The 25,622-nt window shown below is 27.2% G+C and overlaps 2 protein-coding genes across 6 annotated transcripts in view; one reads left to right on the forward strand and one right to left on the reverse strand.

Moving 5' to 3' along the window:
* Positions 1–549, forward strand: part of LOC107449012 (dynein axonemal heavy chain 2) — a 130,562-nt gene extending 130,013 nt beyond the window's left edge. The window contains exon 78 of the mRNA XM_087163412.1: positions 234–549. Within this exon, the coding sequence (XP_087019538.1) occupies positions 234–385 (152 nt within the window). The 3' untranslated portion in view covers positions 386–549. The remainder of the gene's footprint in view (positions 1–233) is intronic.
* On the reverse strand, positions 539–25,582 carry LOC107449021 (deoxyribodipyrimidine photo-lyase photorepair). 5 transcript variants are annotated; one of them, XM_087163445.1, is made up of 10 exons: positions 25,500–25,582; positions 24,887–25,192; positions 21,778–21,923; positions 19,581–19,763; positions 18,690–18,848; positions 17,980–18,178; positions 15,873–16,025; positions 5,058–5,179; positions 4,817–4,976; positions 539–775 (listed from the first exon to the last, which is right to left on the reverse strand). In XM_087163445.1, the coding sequence occupies exons 2-10, from the start codon at positions 25,131–25,133 to the stop codon at positions 633–635; spliced, it is 1,512 nt and encodes a 503-aa protein (XP_087019571.1). In that variant the 5' UTR covers positions 25,134–25,192; positions 25,500–25,582; the 3' UTR covers positions 539–632. The 5 variants fall into 5 exon arrangements, with proteins under 5 accessions (XP_087019571.1, XP_087019550.1, XP_087019556.1 ...); XM_087163424.1 differs by having other exon boundaries at positions 25,471–25,562; XM_087163430.1 differs by lacking the exons at positions 539–775; positions 4,817–4,976; positions 5,058–5,179 and adding exons at positions 11,931–12,254; positions 13,952–14,111; positions 14,191–14,312.
* Positions 25,583–25,622: the final 40 nt, after the last annotated feature.

Here is a 25,622-nt window from a genome sequence, read left to right on the forward strand (position 1 = left end):
TGCTCATTGGACTAGCTAGTCATAGATATACTAATTTAGGTACCTAAATTTTAATTTGGAGAAATATTTTAAATATAATGTTATAAAATTATGTTAAACATGCTGTATTCCTCACCAAAATTATCCAGAATCTGATGTCTAAAACCTAATTCTGTATAACCTAATCGGATATTTTTATTATTAGAATTCTGCAATTTGCATGTAAATTCAAAAGATATAATCTATATTTTTAGGTATTTATAATTGTCCTTGTTACTATACATCCAAACGAACAGATGAGGAAGGCAATTCTTTGGAGCTTTTTAGTATAGACTTGAAAACAAAAAAAGGCAAAGGGCATTGGAGAAAGCGTGGTGCTTGTTTGTTACTGTGTGATAGTACATAGTTATTTGATATGTGCTAATAACAAAACATATTAACGAATATTAAATACTGTTTGTATTTAGACATGCAAATTATGAATTTCTCTCATATTTGTTTTACACATATCTGATGTCTAAATTTTTAAAATATATTTGCATTGTCTTCATTAATAAAATTTGAAAGAAAGCACTGTGTTTTATTCAAAAGAATTGGTATTTAAAAACATTACAATACATGATTTTATACAAATGAGACAAGATTATTGTTGTTCAATTTCTTGTATATTTTTTTATGTATCCATTCACATCAAATTTTCTTTGGCAGCCTTTAAAGTTCATGAAGCGTATTTTACCAAACACTGGGCGTTCTCCCCAAGCTCGATCATGAACTCCACAGATAGACCACATGCAACCTACAAAATATGAAAATAATTTTTTCTATAAGTTTAAGTTATACATATATATCTATATAAATAATAAAATAAAGAATTTGTGTGGGTGACTGTATACCGGATTGCAGGTATAACTCAGGCACTAAATATATGGCATTGAACAAAAAGCGAAATTCGAACATTTGCAATCAAATTACAAATTATTTTTAAATTAGGTTTTAAAATATTTATTTTTTCATTGATGTTCTTTTCTAGATAATTCTGCACTTTGAGGTCCATTGCGTTCAAACAAAACGTACTAAAATTTTAGTTCTTTTTAATTGTAAATTTCAGACTTTTTTCTTCAAAATGAACCGTCTTATTTTTCTTACGGTGACATTGTTATTTAAAAAGAACAAATAATTGGAGAAAAACCCACTTTTTGTCATTTTTTTCCCTCCAAAATTTTTAAACTCATTTGTGAATCTATAACAGATATTAACTTCAATTTTAGATAAACATATGCAGTGGGCTTTCTTCTTTCATTTAAGGCTCAAAAGAATAAAAACAAATAATTAGACAAATTTCTGATTCCCTTGGCAGCCATTGATACCAGATTATTTGATCTCTCAGGCGACACATGCTCTTAAGGTCAACTGATGAGTCCGCCTTCATTGGGATGTCTTTTATAATATCAGTAATTTCCTAGATTACAGCTTCATTAAACCATCTGTTATATAACAAAACAATCAATATAGCTGAGAGCATTGAGAATCTCAGACTTAGTTTTTCCTCAAAAATGTGTTTTTTACTCTAGAAAAAGAACACTCTTTATATTGTTTTCTACAATTTTGAAGACAGTGATTGCCGTAGGGACGCATGCAATACTTTGAGAGGAATTGTCATGGTTAAGCCAATCATTATTTTAGTTGGTTGCTCCTAAACAAATAATGGGGTACTTGTACTTCAAAAAGAAGAAGACACGATACCCATACATGTGACCTATAACAGCAGTGCCAGCTAATCGTTTATAAGCAAAATGGCATGTTATAAGTTGAGCTGGGTTTCTTCCCATAAATTATGTTAATTAACGAAGTTAATTAAATACAGCTCAGTATCACATACATATGTAATTTGTTGAAATATTATTCTTTCTCGTCTGCGTCTTTTATTTAACTTAGATTTATTATTTGTTAATGTATTTTATTGTTATCGTTGTATAGTTTTGTTTTGTGCACCTGGCAACTTCGATACATAATTAGTTTATATTTTACATGGCTTTGTGCCAGTTCTGTGTTAAGTTATTAATTTATTGTGTTAAGTAATATAATAAATTCTAATTGAAAGAATATAAAATGTGTCACCAAAGAGTACCGATACTTGACGGGCTTGGCTTACTCAAAACAGAATGGTAAGAACAGTTGCTAACGTAAACAAAATCAAGACACCCACACTACGTCACTTGCAGGTATCCCATTCTCAATTTTAAAAATTGGTTTTGAAAATGACAAATTTGTAAGGACTTAGGGTTAAAAAAATATAATAAATTTCAAAACAAGAAAAACTTCTAAATAAAATTTTAAGAAAAAAATTAAACTAAAGACCAGCTTGAATCACGCTAAACAGTGTGAAATAAAATAATTATATGATTTCTTGACCATGATACTCAAAAATTGCAATAAAATATAAATTAAAATTTTGAGAAAAGAATTATATGGTATTCTTCTTCTAAAAACTATTAAAAGAATTGTATGAATAGTTTGTACGAAGTGCTTTAATAAATCAGTCAGTTTATTGCTATAAATTATATTGTTTAGTGCAATTCAAGCTGTTAGAAATGGTCTTTAGTTTAATTTTTTTTAAATATTTTATTCTTGCTTCATTCTTGAGGTGAGGTAATTTCTAGCATCTCATAAATTTCTGTTTGCTTTTTTTCTAAAGGATTTCATTCTGCATGTATACCTAAATCAAAAGCTTCTTCTATAAACTGATGTGAAATTAGAATAAAATTTTTCATGAATATTGTGCAGCTTTTGAGTGGTGGATATGAGTGGTGAGAGTTTGACAAGTATACCTATTGAGACCTATTCTCTGATCAATGTATAATAACACGCAGAATTTGGAAGTTGTTGTTGTCGTAGGAAATTAAGGCAATGGGCTACGATTGTTCTTGTTTTCCAGAGGAGCCATTTATGGCCAAGAAATTGACTTCTGCCACACCCATTTATTGGATGGACCCATTCATTTATCCACAGATCGTAAATTTGACCTGATCAATCTCCAATTCAGTACCCCCAGAGGTTTAATTTGTAATGGGAACATGGAGGACTTTGTGATCCAACAAATTTAACATGCACCAGTTACCATTTACTACATGGGAAGTCTTCGGCCGGCTGGATTCGAACTACCGTTCTCAACAACGTGAGTCCAGAGAATAAAGAAGTAATAATAACATATAAATTGAGAATTTTGAATGTTCCTTTTTTTTTTCCCTCTCAGAAAGTTAGCCTGCTTTAGACAAATACGAGATCAACAATACCAGGTTATATTTCAGTAGCACCATTTATTTATTGAATAGAAGATTATTTTGATCTTTTAGGATGAAAATTTATTTCAGAAAATTGCAGAGAATAGGTCTTATTATATACACCCTCTGATAACTGTGTTCATTTGATATTTAACATTAAAAAAAAAAAAAAGAATATTTTCTAGAAACTTAAATACTTTTAAAACAAAACTACTACTACTTTCTTTTCATATAAATGTAACTCTAAATGCTGCTGGAAGCTTATTTTGAATTGTTTAGAAAGCCTAACGATAAGTAATGTTTAATCACCTCATAATTTGCTGGTCAGTTTTGGGAGAATTATATACAATGCCAGATCTCCCACTTTACTGATAACATATGCATTACTGAAAAAATTTCTTTATTATAGTGTAAATAGTTTTTAAGTGAATTTATTTATGTTTTAAAAGACCTGACTTTTCAATCACTTCCCAAAGCTAAATGACTAGCTTTTACAGATGAATCTATATAAATTATAGTCTCTTTAGAGTAATCAAAGGAATTACTATGAAAAATAACTAGCCTCAAAATTTTTCTATTCTATTTAAAAATTATTTCAACATCAATAAACTGTACAACAAATCTGAACTTTTTTTCTGTTCTTTAGATGAAAATTTGTCATTCTGTATAAGCAAAAAATGCTTGATGTATATATTAAAATCAAAGTGGTTTCACATACCATTTTTGTAGGAGAAAAGTCCCTAAAATTAAAATGAATTTTCGAATAATTCGCTTGCTTAATGCCTCTAATCTTTAAGAAGGTAGATAAGGCTTTTGTGGTAAGTTGGCAATTGTCCCACTGAGAGTCCTTTCCTTTCTCTCTCGTATGCCTGTTAAGGCAAAGGGGTGCCAAGAATCCACGGCCAAGAATTCGACTTCTGCCACACCCATACGTCATGCCCGTTTATAGGGTGGACCTATTAATTCATCCACAGATCGTAAGTTTGACCTGAATCAGAGAACGATCAATCTCCAATTCAGTACCCCCAGAGGTTTTGATTTGTTATGGGAACAAGGAGGACTTTGCGACTTCACAGATTTAACATGCATCAGTCACCATTTTACTCCACAGGGAGTCTTCGTCCGGCGGGGATCGAACTTTCAGACATGGTCCCAGTGCCCTACAGACCAGGCTATCCCAGCCTGGTCGGATATTAGTCCTTTCCTTTGCCTGTAAGTTATTATTGTGCGCTGTTAAAATGAGTGAAGTTACTAAGCAAAGATGTGAATTTTTTGAAAAAAATTCACAATTACAAATTTATTATTTCCAGACAAAAAATATACCAGAAACACATAATTTTAATCTAAAGGACGTCATTTTCCATGTAGTGTAGTGTAATCTAACAATGCATATTTTTAAAAAATGTTTTTTTTTAATGATAGAATAAAGTTTTTTTTAGACTAAATTAAAAATGTTGAATATAACCAAGAAATCGACAATAAAAAGTTAAAGTGCATTTCCTCTTTGAAACTTAATAACAATTCTTTTCTTTAATAATGATTTTATTTTCTCTTACCAACATAACCACTAGGATCTCTTCCATCTAGTTCATACTTATCATTAAGATAGATCGCTATTTCAAGTGCCTCTTCTGGACTTTTTGTCCACTCTAATATCTTTTTTGCCCAATACATTCTGAGAAATCCATGCATTTTCCCTTCTCTTACCATCTGGTACTATAATAATTAGTATCATATTACTATTGCACAACAATCTTCATTTAATACAAACAAAAAATTAAAAACAAAATTACACACCTGTGCAGCATTCCATAGAAGGTCATGTGTTTTGGAATACTCAAATTGCTCTTTTGTATAAATATACTCCCTTTTGTCTTTAGAATGACTTCTCAAACTCTGAGCAGCCCAGCCATAGGTACCTAAAATTAGAAAAGTAACTTTTATAAACTAAGTAAGATTAATTAATAATTTATGTACAATACAAAATCAATATGCAGTTATTAAAATAAAAATTTACCAGTATGAAATTAACTCACACCTTTATTTTTTTTATAAAAATTATAAACAAAAGTCATAAAATATTATTTTCATTTCAGAATGAAAAATTAAAGTAAATTTGACGTTAGAGACAGGATTTGCATAATTATTTTTCTACTGTAGAGCAGAGTTGGCCGTTGATTACAGTAATCGATTACAACTGTAATTGATTACAGATAATTACAGCTATGTAATCAATTACTTGTAATCACGATTACAAGTAATCAATTACTTGTAATCGTGATTACAACTTTCAAAAAATTTTGATTACAGCTGTAATCATCATTACAATTTTGATTACAGTAATCAATTACTTGTAATCACGATTACAAGTAATCAATTACTTGTAATCGTGATTACAACTTTAAAAAAATTTTGATTACAGCTGTAATCATGATTACAATTTTGATTACAGTAATCAATTACTTGTAATCACAACAAAAACGATTACAAGTAATCAAAATATATGATTACATGTAATCATGATTACATGTAATTTGATTACATGCAATTGTGATTACTTGTAATCAAACTATACGATTACAAGTTATTACGATTGTATACTATAGTCAAATTTTTTATGCAAGTATTCATGTATTTACATATTTTTATGTACATAGAATGTACGCACGCATGAACGTACAATTTGCGATTCCTATACATACAATGTATGCACAAACGTGGTTTGTACGTACAATATTCATAATTATATTGTAATATACTTAATGCAATGCGCATATGCTTAGTACATATAATTATGCATTTATGATACATGTACGCATGTATGTTAGTTTGTACAAAAAGGCAATGTTTTGTATCTTTGTATACATAGACAATGTATGCATGAACGTATATGAAAATAATGTTTATGCGTTTGCATGTTTTTATGTACTTAAGTGCATATATTGTATAAATTTACGATAATAGCACGTATATACAATGTACGTTTGTATATAAAATTGTACGTATTTGCGTATAATATGTAAGAATGTTATTTAAAGGTGCAATATATGCACATAGTTGCGTAAATAAAATGCGTACATGTATACATGCATATTTATATGTACATCGATATATGTGCACGCAAAGTATGTACTTATGTACAACTTACGTATGTACTTACCTACATACTTTGTTAATACTTATGCGCATGTAATGCATGGATGTACAAAAAAATAGTTATACGCACAATGTATGCATGTGCATACGACGTATACATGTACATAATTACAAGTAATGTACAAATACGTGCGTACATTTAAATATATGTAATTACAATATACACATACATTGTGCATACATTAAAAAAATTTATATGAGTAAAGTTATTAAAATTAGTTTTAAAATTTATTCTAAGGTATATGAAACTCGACCTCATATTTTTTAGAAAGCAAACGATAATTTTATTTGGAATTTCTAAATATTAATTCCACACATAAATTTTACCGTTTTTCTTACCATTTAAAAAATTTCTATGAATCATGCATTATGTTATAAAAAAAATAAATCTGTATTGTCAAACATTTCATGAAAATACCTGAAAATAATTTTTTATTCAGAGAATTTCAAAATGATATAGAACAATTAAAGCTGAAAACTAAATTTAAATATCGTTTGATTTTGTCATTTAACTTGCTTAATCATTAAAAGTTAACTTACATGCACTTTATTTATTGCATTGTACACATATTTAGACATAAATGTAATGTACATATGTATACGTGTAATGTATGTACGCATGTACAATGTATGTACATACATTCATGTATTGTACGTGCATATATAGTACATATGGATATGCATACATGGAACATACGTGTATTGTACATGTGTGGATACATTCACTGGACATATATACATTGCACCATATGCATAGATAGGGATAGCATGCATGTACACATGTAAAATTTGTACGAAAAAATTATGCCCAATATATTTATGCACATACGTACTGTATATGTACATTATATGTTCATTTCATCATATGTACATTATATGAATATACATCTGTACGCTATATGTATATACATCTGTACAATATATGCATCTCAAATGTGTGTATGTATGTACGTTATGCATGTCGAATGCATGTATGAATATATGTGAAATATAAATACACCCAATGTACGTACAATAGTTCACAAATGTATTATGCATATTTGGATACTTACATTGAGCATGAACATATTATGTACATGTACATAAATACACTGGACATGCATATCATGTACATGTATACATACATATATTGTACATCCTACAGATATACCTGTATTGTACATGCATGCATATATTGTACATCCTACAGATATACCTATATTGTACATGCATGCATATATTGTACTGTTCATAAATAAATTGCACATACATGCATGGAACATACATTGTACAGACAATGTATGTATGTTCGTACAAACACAAGTACTTGTATATACATGCGTACATGAACATAGATATACATTTTCCATACACAAATATTTGCATAAAATGCATATATTCATTGTGTATAAATGCACATGCCTACATTGTTTGCACATACATACGTAATTATTATCTATATACATACGTACATATATTTTATACCTACAATATAAGTGTATGTACATGTGTGTGATACTAAAATGTCTGAACATATGCACTAGATAAAATCATATGTACATACATTTCAGTTACATTCATTTGTACGTATACAAATACGTACAAAATGCAGTACATGTTAATACGCGCAAAATGTATCATTATAAAATACATTCTACTATCTACTGTAAAATATAATCATTTATAAGAATACAATAGTCTTGTAATCGTGTAATTAGATTACATGTAATCATAATTACATGTAATCAAATTACATGTAATCATATATTTTGATTACTTGTAATCATAATTACTTGTAATCGTTTTTGTTGTGATTACTTGTAATCGCAATTACTTGGAATCATGATTACAAGTAATTGATTACTGTAATCAAAATTGTAATCATGATTACAGCTGTAATCAAAATTTTTTGAAAATTGTAATCATGATTACAAGTAATTGATTACTGTAATCGACTATGTAATCATGATTACAGCTGTAATCAAACTTTGTAATCACGATTACAAGTAATTGATTACTGTAATCAATATTGTAATCATGATTACAGCTGTAATCAAAATTTTTGAAAATTGTAATCATGATTACAAGTAATTGATTACTGTAATCAAAAAATGTAATCGATTACATTTTTGACCAACTCTGCTGTAGAGCCTGTTACAGACCAGAACTGTTTCTTCAAGCATTCCCGATCGAACTTGATCTAATGCAAAAATTTACATACATATATGAAAAAATAACACTACAAATTTATTTTATTTCTCATTTTATCTCAATAAGTTAAACCTTTTATTGTAAAGCAATAGATTTTCAGCGAATTCATATCAATTTATCTTCCTACACTTTTTTTACATTTTGATGTATATTTTTAAAAAATCCAAAATTGAATAAAAAAAAGTTACTTTTTATAAAAAAAATCCTAGTTTAAAATTTCCCCCCCCCCCCCAACTTATTATGAAAATCTGAGCATCTTTTGTAAAATATTGATGATTTTGCAAAAAAACATAACAATGACTTTCCTATTGCTTTTGACAGTTTTGCTTACAGGTAAATTTGGAAGAAAGTTTCATTGCAATTTCCTTAACCAATAACATGGAGAGGACTGGTTTGCTACCTAAAAAAGAATACAAATGGGACTTCATACATAAAAATTGCTAGGATTAATTAACTTTGCTTCCATAATGAAATTTCTTTTAGTACACATTTGAGTGAATTATATGAAGCAGCCATTATTTTTTAAACAGAAATATATGGCAAAACAAAGTTACCTTCCTTTTTTTTTTGTCCCACTCATTTATTTGAACAATTATATTTCTTTCTATATGAAAAATTAAAAAAACTAAATATAAAAAAATTATATAGTAAAAAATAATAAAGAAACAGAACATTTACTAAAGGCTTTTATTCTGAATAACTGTTTGTGTTTTCAATATCGAAGCATATTTTACCCATTGCCGAAGAATGTTTGTTTCCATCTAGTCTGAATTTTACTATACACCATTCTACATAAGACTATCTTAATTGGAAAGCAGATATGTCAAATTATGCTACAAAGAATTTAATGCGAATATATTGAGAAAATTACTTACATTAATGTTTAATTTAGATTTTTTCTTGTAAAAATGCAGACATAAGTTTGATAAAAAAGGCATCAAATTTATTAACACATTTATTTGTTCCTTTATTTTTTATTTATAAAATAAGCTTAGCTTTTTTAATTTATTATGTGATAAGAAAGCTTAAGCCTTTTGTAGTTTCAAGTCGGTGAATATGAAAACCTATGAACCATTGATATTTGAATAAACATATTCTTTGCAAGTCAATTAAAACTCAAAAATGAAGCAGACATGATCTGCAAATATTAACTAATAATATAAAGAATTTCAAATTATCATCTGCAGTGTTACAACATAAGTTTAAAGGGGGGAAATTACAGAAAACCAAGCAAATATTGCTGGTTCTGAAAGAAAAACACTCAATTTTGTTTTGTTCAAAAGCTCCATTCACACTAAATATAAATAAAAAAAACAATGGCTAAACGCGGGGACTTATGAAATTAATATGTATCGAATTTTTCAATCACCCTTTTAAAAGTTATTTTATTGAGTAGTTTTTATTTGCTTAACATTACTATACTTAAAAATAAATTTATTTTAAATTAAAGGAGAGCCCTAAGTATGGCTTAAATTTTGCGTTTTTTTCAACATTGTTTATTTTCTGCAATCAGTGATATAACTCCTAATTGCATTTCAATCATCTTTGATAATATTTTTTTTTAAAAAAAATAGCTTATTATTTCTTTAATGAAAACATGGTAGCATATTGTTGGTTTTGTAAGTCAATTATAAGAGAATTTAAAATAATTGGGTCAAAATAGGGGAACAATGTTACTCCTATTTTGCTTTTTACAATTGAGAAACAAATATAGTTTCAGTTATAGAATGGTTATTTTATTCAAAAATTCTAGCTTAGGCTTTAAACAAATGAGTAACTTTTTCACAGTGACTGCTTAATAGTTTTCCCCTTATCAGACTCTTATTTTTAATTGTTATTAAACCAAAAATAGTTTTTTAAAACATGAGAATTCTATACATTTTAGTAAAACATTTATTTGAGGAGTACTATACGCACTATGCTATAAATTATATTTTAAACTATGCATCTTAGCTTCAATTGTGTGCATAACAATAATAATAACATGTTTAGATAAAAAAGAGGAAGAAAAAATATAAATAATTAATTTGTTTATTTTAAACAAAATATATTAACACATATTTTTTACCACCTCTTTCCCCTTCAAGCGTGACATCATTTCTGAACAGCCCATTAATAGTTGCATTATTTTTATTTTTCATTATTATGTTTAAATGTAGTTGATATAACTAAAACCATATCAATGTCTTCTACAATATTATTGCAGTCATCTTCAAAAACACTTCATTATTTTTATGAACTAATATTGCAATGCTTAATAAAAAATAAAATAAAAAATGGGCATAATCTTTTGAGTTTTTTTACTCTAATAGGTACAATAAGTCAAGAAATACAACAACAACAAAAACTTTTTTAAAATTATATTTAAGTGAAGTTATTTTTTTGTGTCCCAGGTCATGTACACACATTTGTAAATTGCATAACTTTCAAACTATTTGCACAAAAAGAAATTTTTTTTAAAAAAATTACTTTGAATTTTATCATTACCTTAATCATAAACTATAGCCTTTATTTTAAATTCTCTATAACTTTAAATTACCTTCTCACAGTTAACATGAATTATTAACACAGTTAACATAAATTATCAGTCATATCTTTCTTTTTTTTCTTTCTGGATCGGTTTTTAATTTGCCCTCCCTTTATTTAAATCCTTCAACTGCCTTGCTACATGTTTGAATTGGTACAAAAACTTCTCTCCAAACACAGTTTCTCCATTGAATGACAAAGAAAAAAAACTGGTTTCTTATGCAAGAAAACAACCAGTCCTGAACTTAGTTTGGGGTTGAAAGTTAAAATCTTAATTAGGACTTTACTTCTTACATATTTATTTACTTTACTACTAGCATAGATAAGTGGAAAAAGATAAAACTAAATATTTTAGAATTAATTAGAATAATTTTTTAACTAAAAAATCTGCGAATCAATATTAAAAGGTCAGTTGGGACTAGTTGGTCAGTTTTTTAGGTAACAAGAAGTTCTTTTTACTTTGTCAAATCCTGTCATATGTCTACAATAAAGTATATAATTTTGATTCATAATAAATTTAGTTATGTTTTAAAAGCAGCAATAATGATTAAATCAACTTGCAAAAAAGAAGGGGCAGAATCAAGAAATCATAACAATAATAATTAAAATAAGAAACGAAACTATTAGGAATGTGTTTATACATGCTTTTGTTGAAACCAATTTATAGATTCATAGCCATACAATCGCTGACATTTAGGAGGGTGGGTGAATTAAACATTAAGTGCATTCAAAATACCCATGATTTTAGTACAAGTTGAAAATATATAGATTCAGAAATGAAACAGACATGTTTCTACATTTATTTAAAAGTGGTGTTTATTAAAATTTGTATTAATTACATAAAAGTTAAAACATTCCTTTTCATGACAAAAAGGTTAACATCACAGTTATAAAACTGCTAAAAACAAATGAATTAAGAAATAAACATGCTGGCTGTGATTAACATATATACAGATGTAATATGCATCCTTTTTAGGCTTTACTTTTCTCTGTATCTTTGTATGAATGCATTAACATCAAACTTCCTCTGACAGCCCTTGAAGTTCATAAAGCGTATCTTTCCAAAAACTGCACGTTCAGCCCAGCCTTGATCATGGATACCACAAATGGACCACATACAACCTATTTTTATAGAAAAATAATTCATTTAGTAATATTAGATTTCTTAATTTGCATATTTTTTACACGTTAACTACATAATTACTTGGAACAACTGATTAAACTTTTAACTGTTGCTCTTTTCCTCAAATACAGTTTCGCTGTTAGTTATCTACTTTCATGTTATAAAAAACAAAAAAATTCTTCGATATATTTTTGCTCAGGCAAATAACAGTTAATAGAATAAGATTTAAAACTCATCGTATACAGCTAAGAAACAAATTCATCTTCAGCGCCAAAAACCAACATTTTCTATTATGATACTGATATTTTTTTTCCATAGAATAGAAATATTGTACCTTTAATTTTCGCCCTGTGTTTCTTGCACCATTTCTAAATTTTATATCCTGTAGCACTAACTTCTGGTATATATTCATACAAAATGAAAATTAAAAATTTATTTTACTAAACTGCGCTTCATTATATTCATTCAGAATATAATAGCAATTCTAAATATTTTGTTGCATATCTCTGCTGTTTAGCAATGCTAAATCAGGACTATGAAATCTGTCACACTAAGAAAGTCTAATACTAGAATTGGGTTTGTGAAAATATCTTGTCGGGAGAGCCACAGGAAATCTAGTACATGATCAGGGGTGGCCTGATGGTCAGCACACTTCACACAGGTTGGAAAAACCTTTTTTTCCATTGGAATAAGACAGATCTCAAATGTCCACTGATAAGCCCAAAAATTTTAACTATCAGAAAGAACAGAAATTTCTTCCGGCGATAATTTGCTAAGCATTTGTTTTTGTAAGAATCCTCATACAATAAATACATCTACAGAAACCAATATATATATATTTTATTTGTGGGTTCACATCTTCCTTACTTCATAATGATCTTAATACTACCAAGCTATTGGATCGCCACTTCATAGAATGCTAAAAGATATTTTGTAATACATCATAAAAAATAAAAAAAAATTAAAAAACTTTGCATTTTGCACTCACTTGAAAATATTCAGTTGCATTTAACAAAACTAAAATAGTTAAAATTCCTGGATTAAAGAGGGGAAAAAATTATAATGCATTTATTAAGAAACTTAACTTATTTTATTTCCTATATGTTGTTTGAAACAGAATGAAAAAAAAAATAATTTAGCAAGTTAACATAGGACTGTAAATATAAGGAAAATTGCTTACATAAAGTCATTTGTGCTTTTATTAGTTCACATATTTTGTACATTTTTCATATATCTTTTTGTTTCATAGATCATTTTAAATCTTTTAAAATTTCAATTTATTTACCTTTTAAAAAAAAAATTCCCTACTTCAGCCAAAATTGGTTGAAACAAACACAGTTCAAAGCATAAAAGATGTGAAATCATATTTTAGACATGTTATAGAATTTACAGTAATTCAGTTTTATTTTTAAAGATAAATTGATATTGCTCTGAAAACACTAAGGAACAGTAATTAATTACTATTAATTAATATAAAATTATAAATTAACATTTATTATGGTCCTTAAGAGCTTAATTTGTTTTCTACAAATCTCTTTTGAAAGAAAAAAAAAGAGCATATTTGCAAATTCTAATAACAGTAACAATTTTTAAAAGTAGTTTGTGTGAAATCATTAATACAAGTTTAAAGATTTATTATGTTAAGATAAATAACGTTAAGAATTATATTTTAAGTGAAACATTAACGAGCACGCACCAACATAGCCATTAGGATCACGACCATCTAAATTGTATTTGTCATTAAAATATATAGCAAATTCTAATGCTTCCTCAGGGCTGTTGGTCCATTCCAGTATTTTCTTTGCCCAATACATGCGAAGAAAACCATGCATTTTCCCTTCTTTTTTGAGTTGGCGCTAAATCAACAAGAAAAAAAAATTATTTAAATGTACTCATAATAAATAACATGAAAAAGTAATCATGATATGTATTTACCTGAGCAGCATTCCACAAAAGATCATGTGTCTTGGCATTTTCAAACTGTTCTTTAGTGTAAATGTATTCTCGCTTATCTTTGCTATGATCTTTTAAAGTTTTTTTTGCCCAGTCATAAGCACCTATTACGTGGATAAATAATTATAAATTCCACAAAATCCCTTAGTTTCTTTATTTTTGTAATTATTTTTAGGGAGGTGCATATAGGTTAAACTAAGGGTGTAACAAATAGTGATTTAGAAAAAATGGTTCATAAACTAGTTGGAAAAAATTGGTTCATAGTACAGTTGCTACACTGCATTAAAAAGTTCATGTTATATTACAACAAATGTGAACAATAATTATGAATGGGTTTTAGCAAATAATTAAACATTAATTATCTTTCTTTTAAAGTTTTTTTATTAAAAATTAAACTTTACATTCTATTGCACCCATAGACATGAAAAGCTACGTTATGGTTGTTAATATATTAACTATAATTATATAGTTTAAATAAGTCATAGTGAACAGTTTATATGGGCTATAGATTATATTCTTAGTTTTAGAGCAAAAAAGAAATTAATACCCTAAATGTTTGCTAAAACTATGTACCATGCAAATATTTGTGTAGTTAGAATCGCTATATGTAATAATATAACCAATATTAACGTAACTTTTGTTAAGGTGTAAACTTGCATATGATTATATAAACAACTGTTTTCAAATTGGTGATGTATAAAAATATAATTTTTATGACGAAAAAATTTTTTCTTAAAGAAAATACAATAATAAATTACATTTGGGCTAAAAAAATTTATCTTTCATGCATATTATCCTAAAGCAAGTTACTTGTCAGAACAATTATTTTCAGTAAAAATATTTTTTTGAAAAGAATTATTCTAAATATAAAATTTTTACAAATAAAACTTTACTTGAGCATTTTTAAATTCATTTTTATAAAAGGAAATTTTATAATTCAAAAATTAAATAAAAATTAAAATTCACATGCACACATATTTTTTTATACTTCATTTTTAACTTGGGACATTAGTACAGTACTTTAACTTCATAATTGCTTCTTCAAAACTCAGCGAAACTAAACTTTTGAGTAAGCAAGTTGTTTAATACCATATTTATGAATATCCCAAAATAATTGGTAAATAACTTTAAAAAGATTCTTAGAATAAAACACATGAAGAATTAATAAAGAAAGTTTAGCAGAAAATACAAAGGAAAATTGAATCTATTGTGCTGGCGATATAATCGTACTGGCAAAGTTCTTGTGTTTGCAAAATGATCGGGTTGTAAATGTCAGCTGTCTAGGAATTAATTATGTCAGTGATATGATCTGTCGGTGAAATGAAAGAAAAACCATTTTTTATCATCAAATTCTGGAAAATACACGGTTATACTCATTCTTTAATTATTATAACTTAAGCTTTCTAATTATAAATAATGCTTATCCTAGAAATATTATTAGGAAATTGAAAACTATAACTACTAAAACCATCTATTCTTTTATAAAAATAAACATCTTTGCAAGATAAAAAAATAAAAACTATAAACCTTAAAATAGAAAAAAACTTTTGAGAAAATAATAGTGAAAATAGAATAAATGCAATTATTTTGCTATCAATGGTTATTGATTAGATATTAATGAAATATCAACACAGTAATAAGATTGTAATAATTAAATGGATTACCATCAACTTGGTCATATTTCTTGTTATAAAAGCAAAAATTATCGGACAGTTCACGTCTGATGACAGCTTCTTCTACAAATGCATCAACAGAAGCAGGATACTTGCTCCTTAATTTTGATACAACCAATATTGTTCTCTGTATAGATAGTTGACCTATAATGAAATGCATGAGCAAATTAAAAAGAATATTTAACAATATATTTTTATAAACATTCAAATAAAAAACACACTAATATTTAACAGCAGTAAAAACTAAAGTTGTTATGAAAATCAGTTTATAATCATCATTTAAAAATTATAACTAGTATGCTTTAAAAATAGAAAATATTCCAAACAATTTTTAAAAAAATGAAAAATATGTTTAAGATATCAGTCTAGAAAAAAAACAATTCAGCTTCATCAGATTGATAGGTATTAGCCTGAATGGGAAATAAAGGTGGCTGGTGCACAATGCGGACTACATTTTCACAATCATGCTGTTGTTAACAAAATTGCGGAGACTTAAACTCTTTGGCCCACAAAGGAGTAGCTTGAATATTATAAATAAGATACTATATAAATAAGAATATTTTATTTAACTCTCCTTTTTTTCATATAGTGTAAATTTAGAGGTCTCAAAGTATAAAATATATTTTTACAAAAAAAAAATTTATTAAAATTTTTTTTTTATCATGATAAAAATATTAAATACTGTATATTCCTGCGTAGAAGTCAAAATGTTGCAAAAATCAGGAGGTCAACTTATAAACCAGCAATAAAGTCGGTCATTCGCAAATACTGAAATATTGATGCGTTATAAATAATGAGATAGATATGAATAAAAACATATAACTCTACAGAAATATACCCCTACCAAAAACTATTTTTGATATGTTATATTCAGTTAATTTCAAATTTTCTGTCAAATTTTCTTTATTTATAAATGTTTTTTTTTTTAAAAAAAACATTACTTATAATTGGAATAAGAAAAAAATTAAGAATAAGAACATTTAAGATAATTTATTTGAGAGTATTTCAAAAAAAGATAAAGAAAGCTATGAGAACATATCATAAAGCTACAAATTTAAAGATTCCACTTTGCAATGCATTCTGTATTATCCTTATTTGCTGAGTCTAACAAAAACTGCCTTCACCCCCCCCCCCACCCAAAAGAATTTAAAACTCTACACTTTCTAAAAATTTTACAATGACATTTGAAATCATGCATCTGAGATTATTTGATGCATAACATCTATTGAAGCAGCTCCAACACAACACTTTTTAATGCATCTTTGAGGGAGAGCCTCATCACATCTTTTTTGACATGATAAATGTATCATATCCAAGAAAAGAATAAGAAACATTTTTAACATGGGACAATATAAGACTTATTAATTTTTTATATTTTTTGAAGTTTAAAAATTTTTCTACTTTGTTTTTTTAGCAGTTGACTCATACATCCAATATAACTGAATTCCCTATCTAGTAATCTGAACTAGGTGATCGACCTATACAATGGGTCGACTTACAAAGTATTATATATATTATGGTATGTAAATTATTATATATATGAGTATTATATATATACGGTAATGGTTTTTTAAAATATTTCAATAAAGGTAGTTTTTTTAAATGCTTAGTTTAAGAGTTCATCAGTAAATTTAGAATTAAAATAAGGAAGAAAACTTCATGCAATATTTAAAGGCAAGAATGATAAAATTTGTAATTTCATATGACACTTGAAAGCAGTATTGGTCAATATTTTTTCTCTTATTCACTTCCCAGAAGAAAAAAAATATTCAAAAGTTTTGATATGCAATGTAAACATCATTTTTATTACAAAAATGTTTTTTAATCACTGCCTAAATCACAAGAGGATGTAATTTTTCCCCTACACCACCCTTTAGAATCCTGTTTTAATGAATTGCAACACTGTTTTAATGCAATGGCCCCCATACAAAATATGCAATATACACCAGACATAAAGAACATGTTTATTTTTCAAGAATGATGTGTGACATAAATTATATGCTTGAAATCGTTATCACTATCAAATAAAGAATACAAAGACTATTTGCATAATTTGATAACAGTTCAAACAACAATTTTAAAGTAAAAATAAGCCTACCAAAATGAAACCAAGGTGAAAGATTGCTTAGGTTATTTTTTGTAGGATCATTACGGCAGTCGTGAAAATGTTTGAGCCTGTCTTTGCAGAAGCTTGATAGCTGCTTCAAACCTGCAGTAGTACCAGGAATAGCCCACTTAACTTCATCAACATCCATGTTAACCTCCAATATTTTTTCAACACTGTTCCAATCAACTGGCTAAAAATAGAAATTTAAAAAAAACGAAATAAAAATCAAATCATTTAAATTAAGATACTTCTAATACGAATTAATTTGATTAGAGTGACAGAAAAATTATTTCTCCCGAAAAAAGGTTATGCAGCTTAAAATTAACAAGAGATGTTAAAAACTCCAAATACTAAAAAAAAAAAAAAAAAAAACGCGATATAATGTCTGATAACTTCATGTTTTCTTAACAATAAATTGAAGTTAATTAAAGTTACAATAAATTGAGTATGAGGGGAATTATATTTCGACTATGTCAACCTTCATCTATCAAAAAGTACCTCAAGATAGAATCAAGTTAACATGTCTTATATACTAGCGAATTGGTATTCAATATTTCTAGTGGTAGTTACGCCAAAAGTATACAATGAAATGAAAATTTGACAAGAAATTGATGCGAAAATACTCACACGCAATACAATATATCAGAAAACAAATAATTATCAATTGTGAAATAGGAATATTATTTAATGAATAAAATTACTTCAAATTCGCATTCTGGAGTGAGTTTATTTTTCACCACAGGAGGAAAATCTGTAAGGTATTCTTTAAGCTTGTCGTGTATCTTCTTCCTGATAGTTCTAGCACCATATTCTTGCTTATCTGAAGCAACCCAGCATGGTACTATGTTGTGAGCATCAACCTGATGGAATAACCACAAAGAAAAAATAATTCACACTCTCCCCAAAGAAGAAGAATTTACTTGAAATGTTATTTATTTTAAGTTAAATTTTCAATATAAGTTTAGCTAACTGTAATTTAAGCTAAAATTGAGTGATAAGGAGTGATTTAAAGAGTGATAAGGATTTTTTTTTTTTTTTAAATTGCAGCAGGTAAAACATATAGCTAAAGCAAAAAAATGATGAATGACGAAAGACTAAAATAAATCTCTGAATCATAACTATTTAGGCTTCTCTATTTCTCTGTGAAAAAATATCTTAAATATTTTTAAAATTATAATTATTGATTTTATTTGAACATAAAAGAAGTAGGCTATAAGCAGTCTTGTTCTTATTTGAGAATTAAGTCTTAACATTTTAATCCTCTTTCTATTTGTAAATACATAGCCTGGTAGGATAAAACAAACAAATTTTGTTTTGAGTAGTAAAATAAATAGATAATTGAAACGAGAGAGTTGCATTAAGTCTTAATAAGTTTGACTGGCAAGTCATATAGAATATTTTTTGTAAATAAAATCAGTAACTAATTGAAATAAGACTCTCACTGCACTAAAAAATTCTAAACCAAGAGGTAAATTAAAAATATAAAAGCTAATTTTGGTTAACATGAATATTAACTCAGTGAATAAAACAACAACAAAAAAACTGCTGCAAATTATAATAATTTTAAAAAATTAAGAAAAACACAAATTTACCTGGCATAATGGAACATCAGGAGGTAACTTGGATGCAAGCTCTGATACCCATTTTTGTGGAACACGTAAAGGTGAAAAATCTGTCACAACTCCTCCAACTTGATTATCTTTCACAAATTTAGGTAAAACATTTTTACTTTCACCAAGCAATAAATGGAAATGAATGTTTAAAGACTTACACTCCTAGTTTAAAAAGAAAAACAGAAAAATAAAAGAAAATAGTTAACAATAAAGAAAACAGTTAAAAACAGAGGAAGATTTGGAAATTTTTTTGAAGTATTTCATTATGACATATAGGTACGTAATGCACAAGTAATTAAAATTTTTTTAAAACTACAAAATATAAAAGAGCCACATTGATTTTTAACAAACATATTTTGCTATATTCTTTTAATATTCTATTAGCTACATTTTTTTAATATGCTACTTTAATATTTATTACATATACATTTTCATAATATATATATATATATATATATATATATATATATATATATATATATATATATATACTTTTTTTTCTTTAAACGAAAACTTAAGATTGCTTTAAGAAATTTATATGGGTTACAACTTAGAAAATAAATGATTTTATAGAAATACTTCAGCGACATTGGCTTCAATAGAATTCTATGTGGATTAGTTTAGTAGTACTTTATTTATATCACACTTGTGCTGCACAGTAGGGCGAAACATCTCTGAAACATCTGCGAAACATCCCTGAGAATCTGAAGACCACAAAAAAAATCAAAAGAGGATCAATACCAGACACCTGCTAACTGACTACTGCCGATGAGGCTTGATTTTTGCGATATACTTGAAACCGTGTCTTACGATCACAGTTGACATTGACAGTTCTCAAATGCATTAGAATAATTTATTGAAAAATTAATCAAAATCTTTTTGGCTGATAAAGGGCATGAAGTTCCTACATCAAATAAGTCAGAATATGACAATCTATAAAACTGGTAGAAACACATAAGCTTTGTTAGCATATTTTCAGCAACTTGGAAATTTTAACAAAAATAAATCTTAAAAAACATTTTTAGCATGTGCTATGCTTTTGTCTTTGTATATTTTACAGAAAATAAATTCATACTATCAATCACAATACATGCCAATATTGCAGCATGCAAAATTATGAAAGAATAGATACAAACAAGTAATAAAGCTTATTTTTAAAAAAATAAATAGAAATCACTACCCTAACTGCTGAGAAAAAAAATAATAAATAAAAGAAATAAAATTTCAGTTCCAATCTAAACAATCAGTTTGGAAAACTCTGTAGATAAATAAAATATATACATACAACCTCTACTGAAATACTTTAAAATTTAATCTCAATGTGTTGTTTTATTCAAATAGCAATTGCACCTGATCTCTTCATTGATGTTTTAGAATCAGAAAATTATTAAGGAATAGAAAAAAATATTAAGGCAGTTTGAAAATATATATCAGGTAGTTTTTAAAAAAATATTAATAAAGCATACATAAAAAAGTAAATCCTACATAATTTATAGCTATGTCTTTTATAAAATTTAAAAATTAAGCTTTCTAAATTAACAGGGTGCATAGCCAAATCTTTCAGCAAAAAATAAGCATCTTTTAAGTACTTTTTAAGCACTCAAAAAATATTTTTAAGCATCATATACATTAACAAAATGCAAAATAATTTCAAAGACTTTGCTGATCAAGATAAAATAACTAGTTTCTGACAACTCTTTTCTTGATTATATTACCTATTATAAAATGATCAAGAGATTTTTTGGCTCGATATCAGAGGACGAAAAATGAAGCCTGAAATAGAGAATATCTTGCAAAATGCAGCAGAGTTGCACATGAGAGAGCAATAATCTCACTGAACCCAGCTCAGTCGACGCACATGCGAAACATGTAAACTGATTGGTGCTTACATACGCTATGGGCCGACGGTACGCCGAAATAGATTGTGATTGAATGAATCGTGAAAACGTTGAATAGAACAATGAGAAAATCCTGCTTTTGCATAACACATGGCGAAAATCGACATGGTAAAGAAAAAAATCTCACTTTGGTAAAGTGAAAATTAAGCAATGTTTAAAAACACCCAATCAAAAAAAGCACCTCTAATGGCTTTTAAGAAACAAAAATAGAAAATAGGCACTTTTTACACGCACCCTGATAAATAAATATTTAATGTAAAAATTAGGTTCTATTTTACCTCTTCTACCTCTTGAAGACCTTTCAGCATAAACCGATAATGCCGAATAGTTGCTTCCAAGAACTTTGGGACAAGGCAAAAGCATACACAAAGAGGTAAGTTGATCTTAAAAGCTAGATTTTGAGCATACAGAAAAGCCCAATTATCTGAAATAAACAAAGATTAGTTTTGTATTAACAAACTTAGATAAAATGAAAAATTTTCTGCTAACACAAAATCTAAATTAAAAAACTTTTTGCAAGCATTGATTTAACTCTTGTAATTAGTTTCAACCCTTTCGTCACCACCTCATTTTAGCAAAATTCACTGATTTTTTTAAAGAAATGTTTCATTTTTATAGAACTTGATATTAATTCATTCCATAGGAATGAGTTTGGTAAAAAAAAAAGAAGCTAAAAATATAAATCGAAAAAGTTATGTGCAAGAACACGTTTTAAATAATTAAAAAAAAACCTGAAATTTGAGTTATAAAAAGTGTAAGCATGAAGGATTTATCTGCAGAATGTTATCAACGTTTTAATAAAAATATCGATATGAGATTTTATTTATTAATTTAAACTATGTGAATATGAATCTCAATGTGTGATTTTCAAACAACATGATTACTAAAATATAAGTTCGGTTTTGAAATCCTGTGCATATGAGCGACACGTTTGTTCATATATATTATACTGGTCAGTGTATTAGCGGGGAAAAATTATTTCAAAAACTAAACTTTAAAGATACGAGACAAAATTTAAAAAAAAAATTAACTTTCTTTCAAGGAACATACAATAGTTTACTTGACTTCCAATGGGTAACCTTGATAATACAGTAAAACATGAGTAAGTTGAACGCAAGATGTGCATTGCCTTAGTGGACAACTTATTGAGAGGATAAGTCACTCTTTTTTTTTCCTATTATTTCTTAGGTTACGTTATATTATATATATAATAATAATAATAAATCAAATACCCTATGTATCTTGAGAAATGAGATTAATTATAAGAATGAATTACAATTTGTTACACTACTACATAAATTTAGGAGATTAATAATAAGAGTGACAGTTTTTTTTTTAAACTGCTTATAATATAAAATTTCAGGACTTAAAATTATTATTTTCACATTTATTGTAACTATATATTTTAATATTAAAAAAAGTGATTTTAAAATTAAATATTGACATGATGATTTTTGTTTAAAAAATTACAGTTTGATTGAACTATTTAAGCTGGAAGAGTTTTTAACATTGTAATAAACTTCGTAAAAATTTACATTACTGGTTTATTGGTCTAACAAAATATCAAAATCTTTAAATTCCTTTATTGCTATATAAGTTTTTTAATTACAAATGTATGTGTTTCTTATTTGATAGTTAGTATAAATAAGAATATATTAATTAGTAATTTTGTCTTAATTTCCCAAGTGTTAGGATTACTATATCACTTATACTAATATAATTAAGCCTAACCAAACCCCCACTCCCAAAAAAAATCTGGTTACTGCCTTAACATGATACATATACTAGAATTTTTAAAATGTTCAAGCAAGAGAAAAAATTTAAATTGCTATACTTTAAGTATAATAATGACAAATTCAAATTTTATCTCTAAATATACTATTTTTATTTTCAGAATTGCTTTATTTAGAATAGAAAGCATTAACAGTTTCCAGTTTAATTTTATTAATGGCGCATTGGACAAATTATAATAATTTAGGACAATAAAAATTTTTATAGCATTGTTGCAATTTAAAAAAACCAACATCAATACATTAATATTCTCCCTAGCCAATATTTAATAAAAGATTTGTAATAGAGTTCAAGACTTCCTTAATCAAATAACTTTAAAGTAGGTTTTCAATAATCTTGAAATGAAATGAAAATGTTAAGTGAATAGTTCACTTAACAATTTTGTACTAAAGTAGTTTAGTGGATAATCTACCACTTAAAAATTCAATTGCATGACAACTATATTTCTGACTAAGATTCATGATTTTCTAAATCACACAAAAGAGACGAATCAATAATTGTAAACCTACTAAAACTTCACAAGTGGGTTTTAGTAGTTTACTTTTTTTTCATTTGCCTTTTCTGAAAAATAATAAATAAATGGATGAGTCATATATTCATTAGCATAAAAATTTGATAATATATTAATTTTTAATTGAATTTATGCTTTAGAAAATGACTAAATTCCCTAAACGTTTACAGTAATGCATCTTGCAAGTAAGGTCCCCGTTATATATATCATCATAGGTCTCCATTATTGCATATAATTAGTGAATGGTCACTAAGTTCGAACTATCCAATTTCACAAATTAACTTTTCAGATAGCCAGATGCAAGCGGAAAGTCGCCAAAAAATTTAGACCTCTGCCAAATTTTTTTTCTCATTTATTTATCTTTTAAATACATAAAATATAAATGAAATAAAATTTAAAAAATAGTTGGATTTCTTCGTGCTCGGCTAGCTGAAAAGTACCAATTAAAGTAAAAAGGTGCTTCAAAAATTCTAATGTTTTAATTGTTCCAATAAATTATCTTAAAATGCGCATTCTAAATTATTTTTAAAATGCACATTCTAAATTATTTTAAATTGCATTCTAAGAAAAGGGATATTCTGAACACATACAAAAATTAGAACAAATAAATAAATAAAATATTTTGTTTGAGGAATTTCAGGACGAAGTTTTTTTTTTCAGTTAATTTACGAAGAGTTTAATACAGTATTCAATAACACTGGGATATTTCCGTATCGTGATCTGTCGACCCAACTACAATCACTAAGGTGCCAAATGGATTTTAAACATGCAAATTTTTAAAAAAAAAACAACATTTAGATGTTTGCCCGGGGGTGGCTACGAGTTATAACTTTCAAGTTGGTCCCTTTCTGTGATGATTTTTTTTAGTTTCTCGCGGGCCACCGCACACCAACACTTGGCGATAATTCTGCCACAGATCACGATGCGGAAATCTCCCCCAATAACACTGTATTATAATATAGAGTGAGATTATTAAAACAAACTACAGCTACTTAGTAGCTTTGATTGATTCAGAAATATGAAAATAATACAATTATCCTTCAGAAAATTATACAAAAGTATATAATAATCATAAAATGGATTACCTTGAACACGTTGATCACGAGACATCCAATAAACGATACATTTAGCCTCTTCTGGGATGTCTTTGGCAGTAGTTAATACTCTCACTCGCTTCTTGTTAAATTTAAAATCTCGTATGGATGCAGCACATGATAATCTGGATTTTTTTATATTTTCAACTAAATCAGAATCATTCTGGACAGTTTCATCAAGCTTGGCTTTTTTAACTGGTCCATCCTTTTCACTCAATTTGTGCTTTTTCTCAGACATCGTAAATTTTGACAATCGGATACTGAATAAGGTAAAGCTTCTGTTAAAAAGAATAAGACCTATGACAAAGAAAAAAATATATTCAAATTATTGAGCAAGACGTAAAACATGAAAAAAAAATTATAAATAATTTTTAATTAATTTGATGCCCACACTTGTTTATAGATTATAAGAAAAAGAGAATAAAAAAATGTCCTTAAAAACTATAACGAAACTTAATGCTTCGAAAATAAACAAACAAGACACTATTTTGAGAAAAATTAAAAGATAATAATTAAATTAAATTTATTTATTTAAAATTAAAAAATATCTCCAACAAAGTAAATAAAAGTAATACTTGTCCCAAACATGAACTATTAATTATACCTTACAGTTGTTATATAACGAAAAAAGCTGCGCGGTAGCTTCACGCGGTTGGCACGGCAACGCATTACGTAACATGTTGTTATTGCCAACCATGAAAAACTTTTTAACAAAAAATAAGCATTT

This window comes from Parasteatoda tepidariorum, chromosome 1, assembly GCF_982258835.1.
Source record: "Parasteatoda tepidariorum strain Cologne lab strain chromosome 1, Ptep-v5.0, whole genome shotgun sequence".
NCBI lineage: Eukaryota > Metazoa > Arthropoda > Arachnida > Araneae > Theridiidae > Parasteatoda > Parasteatoda tepidariorum.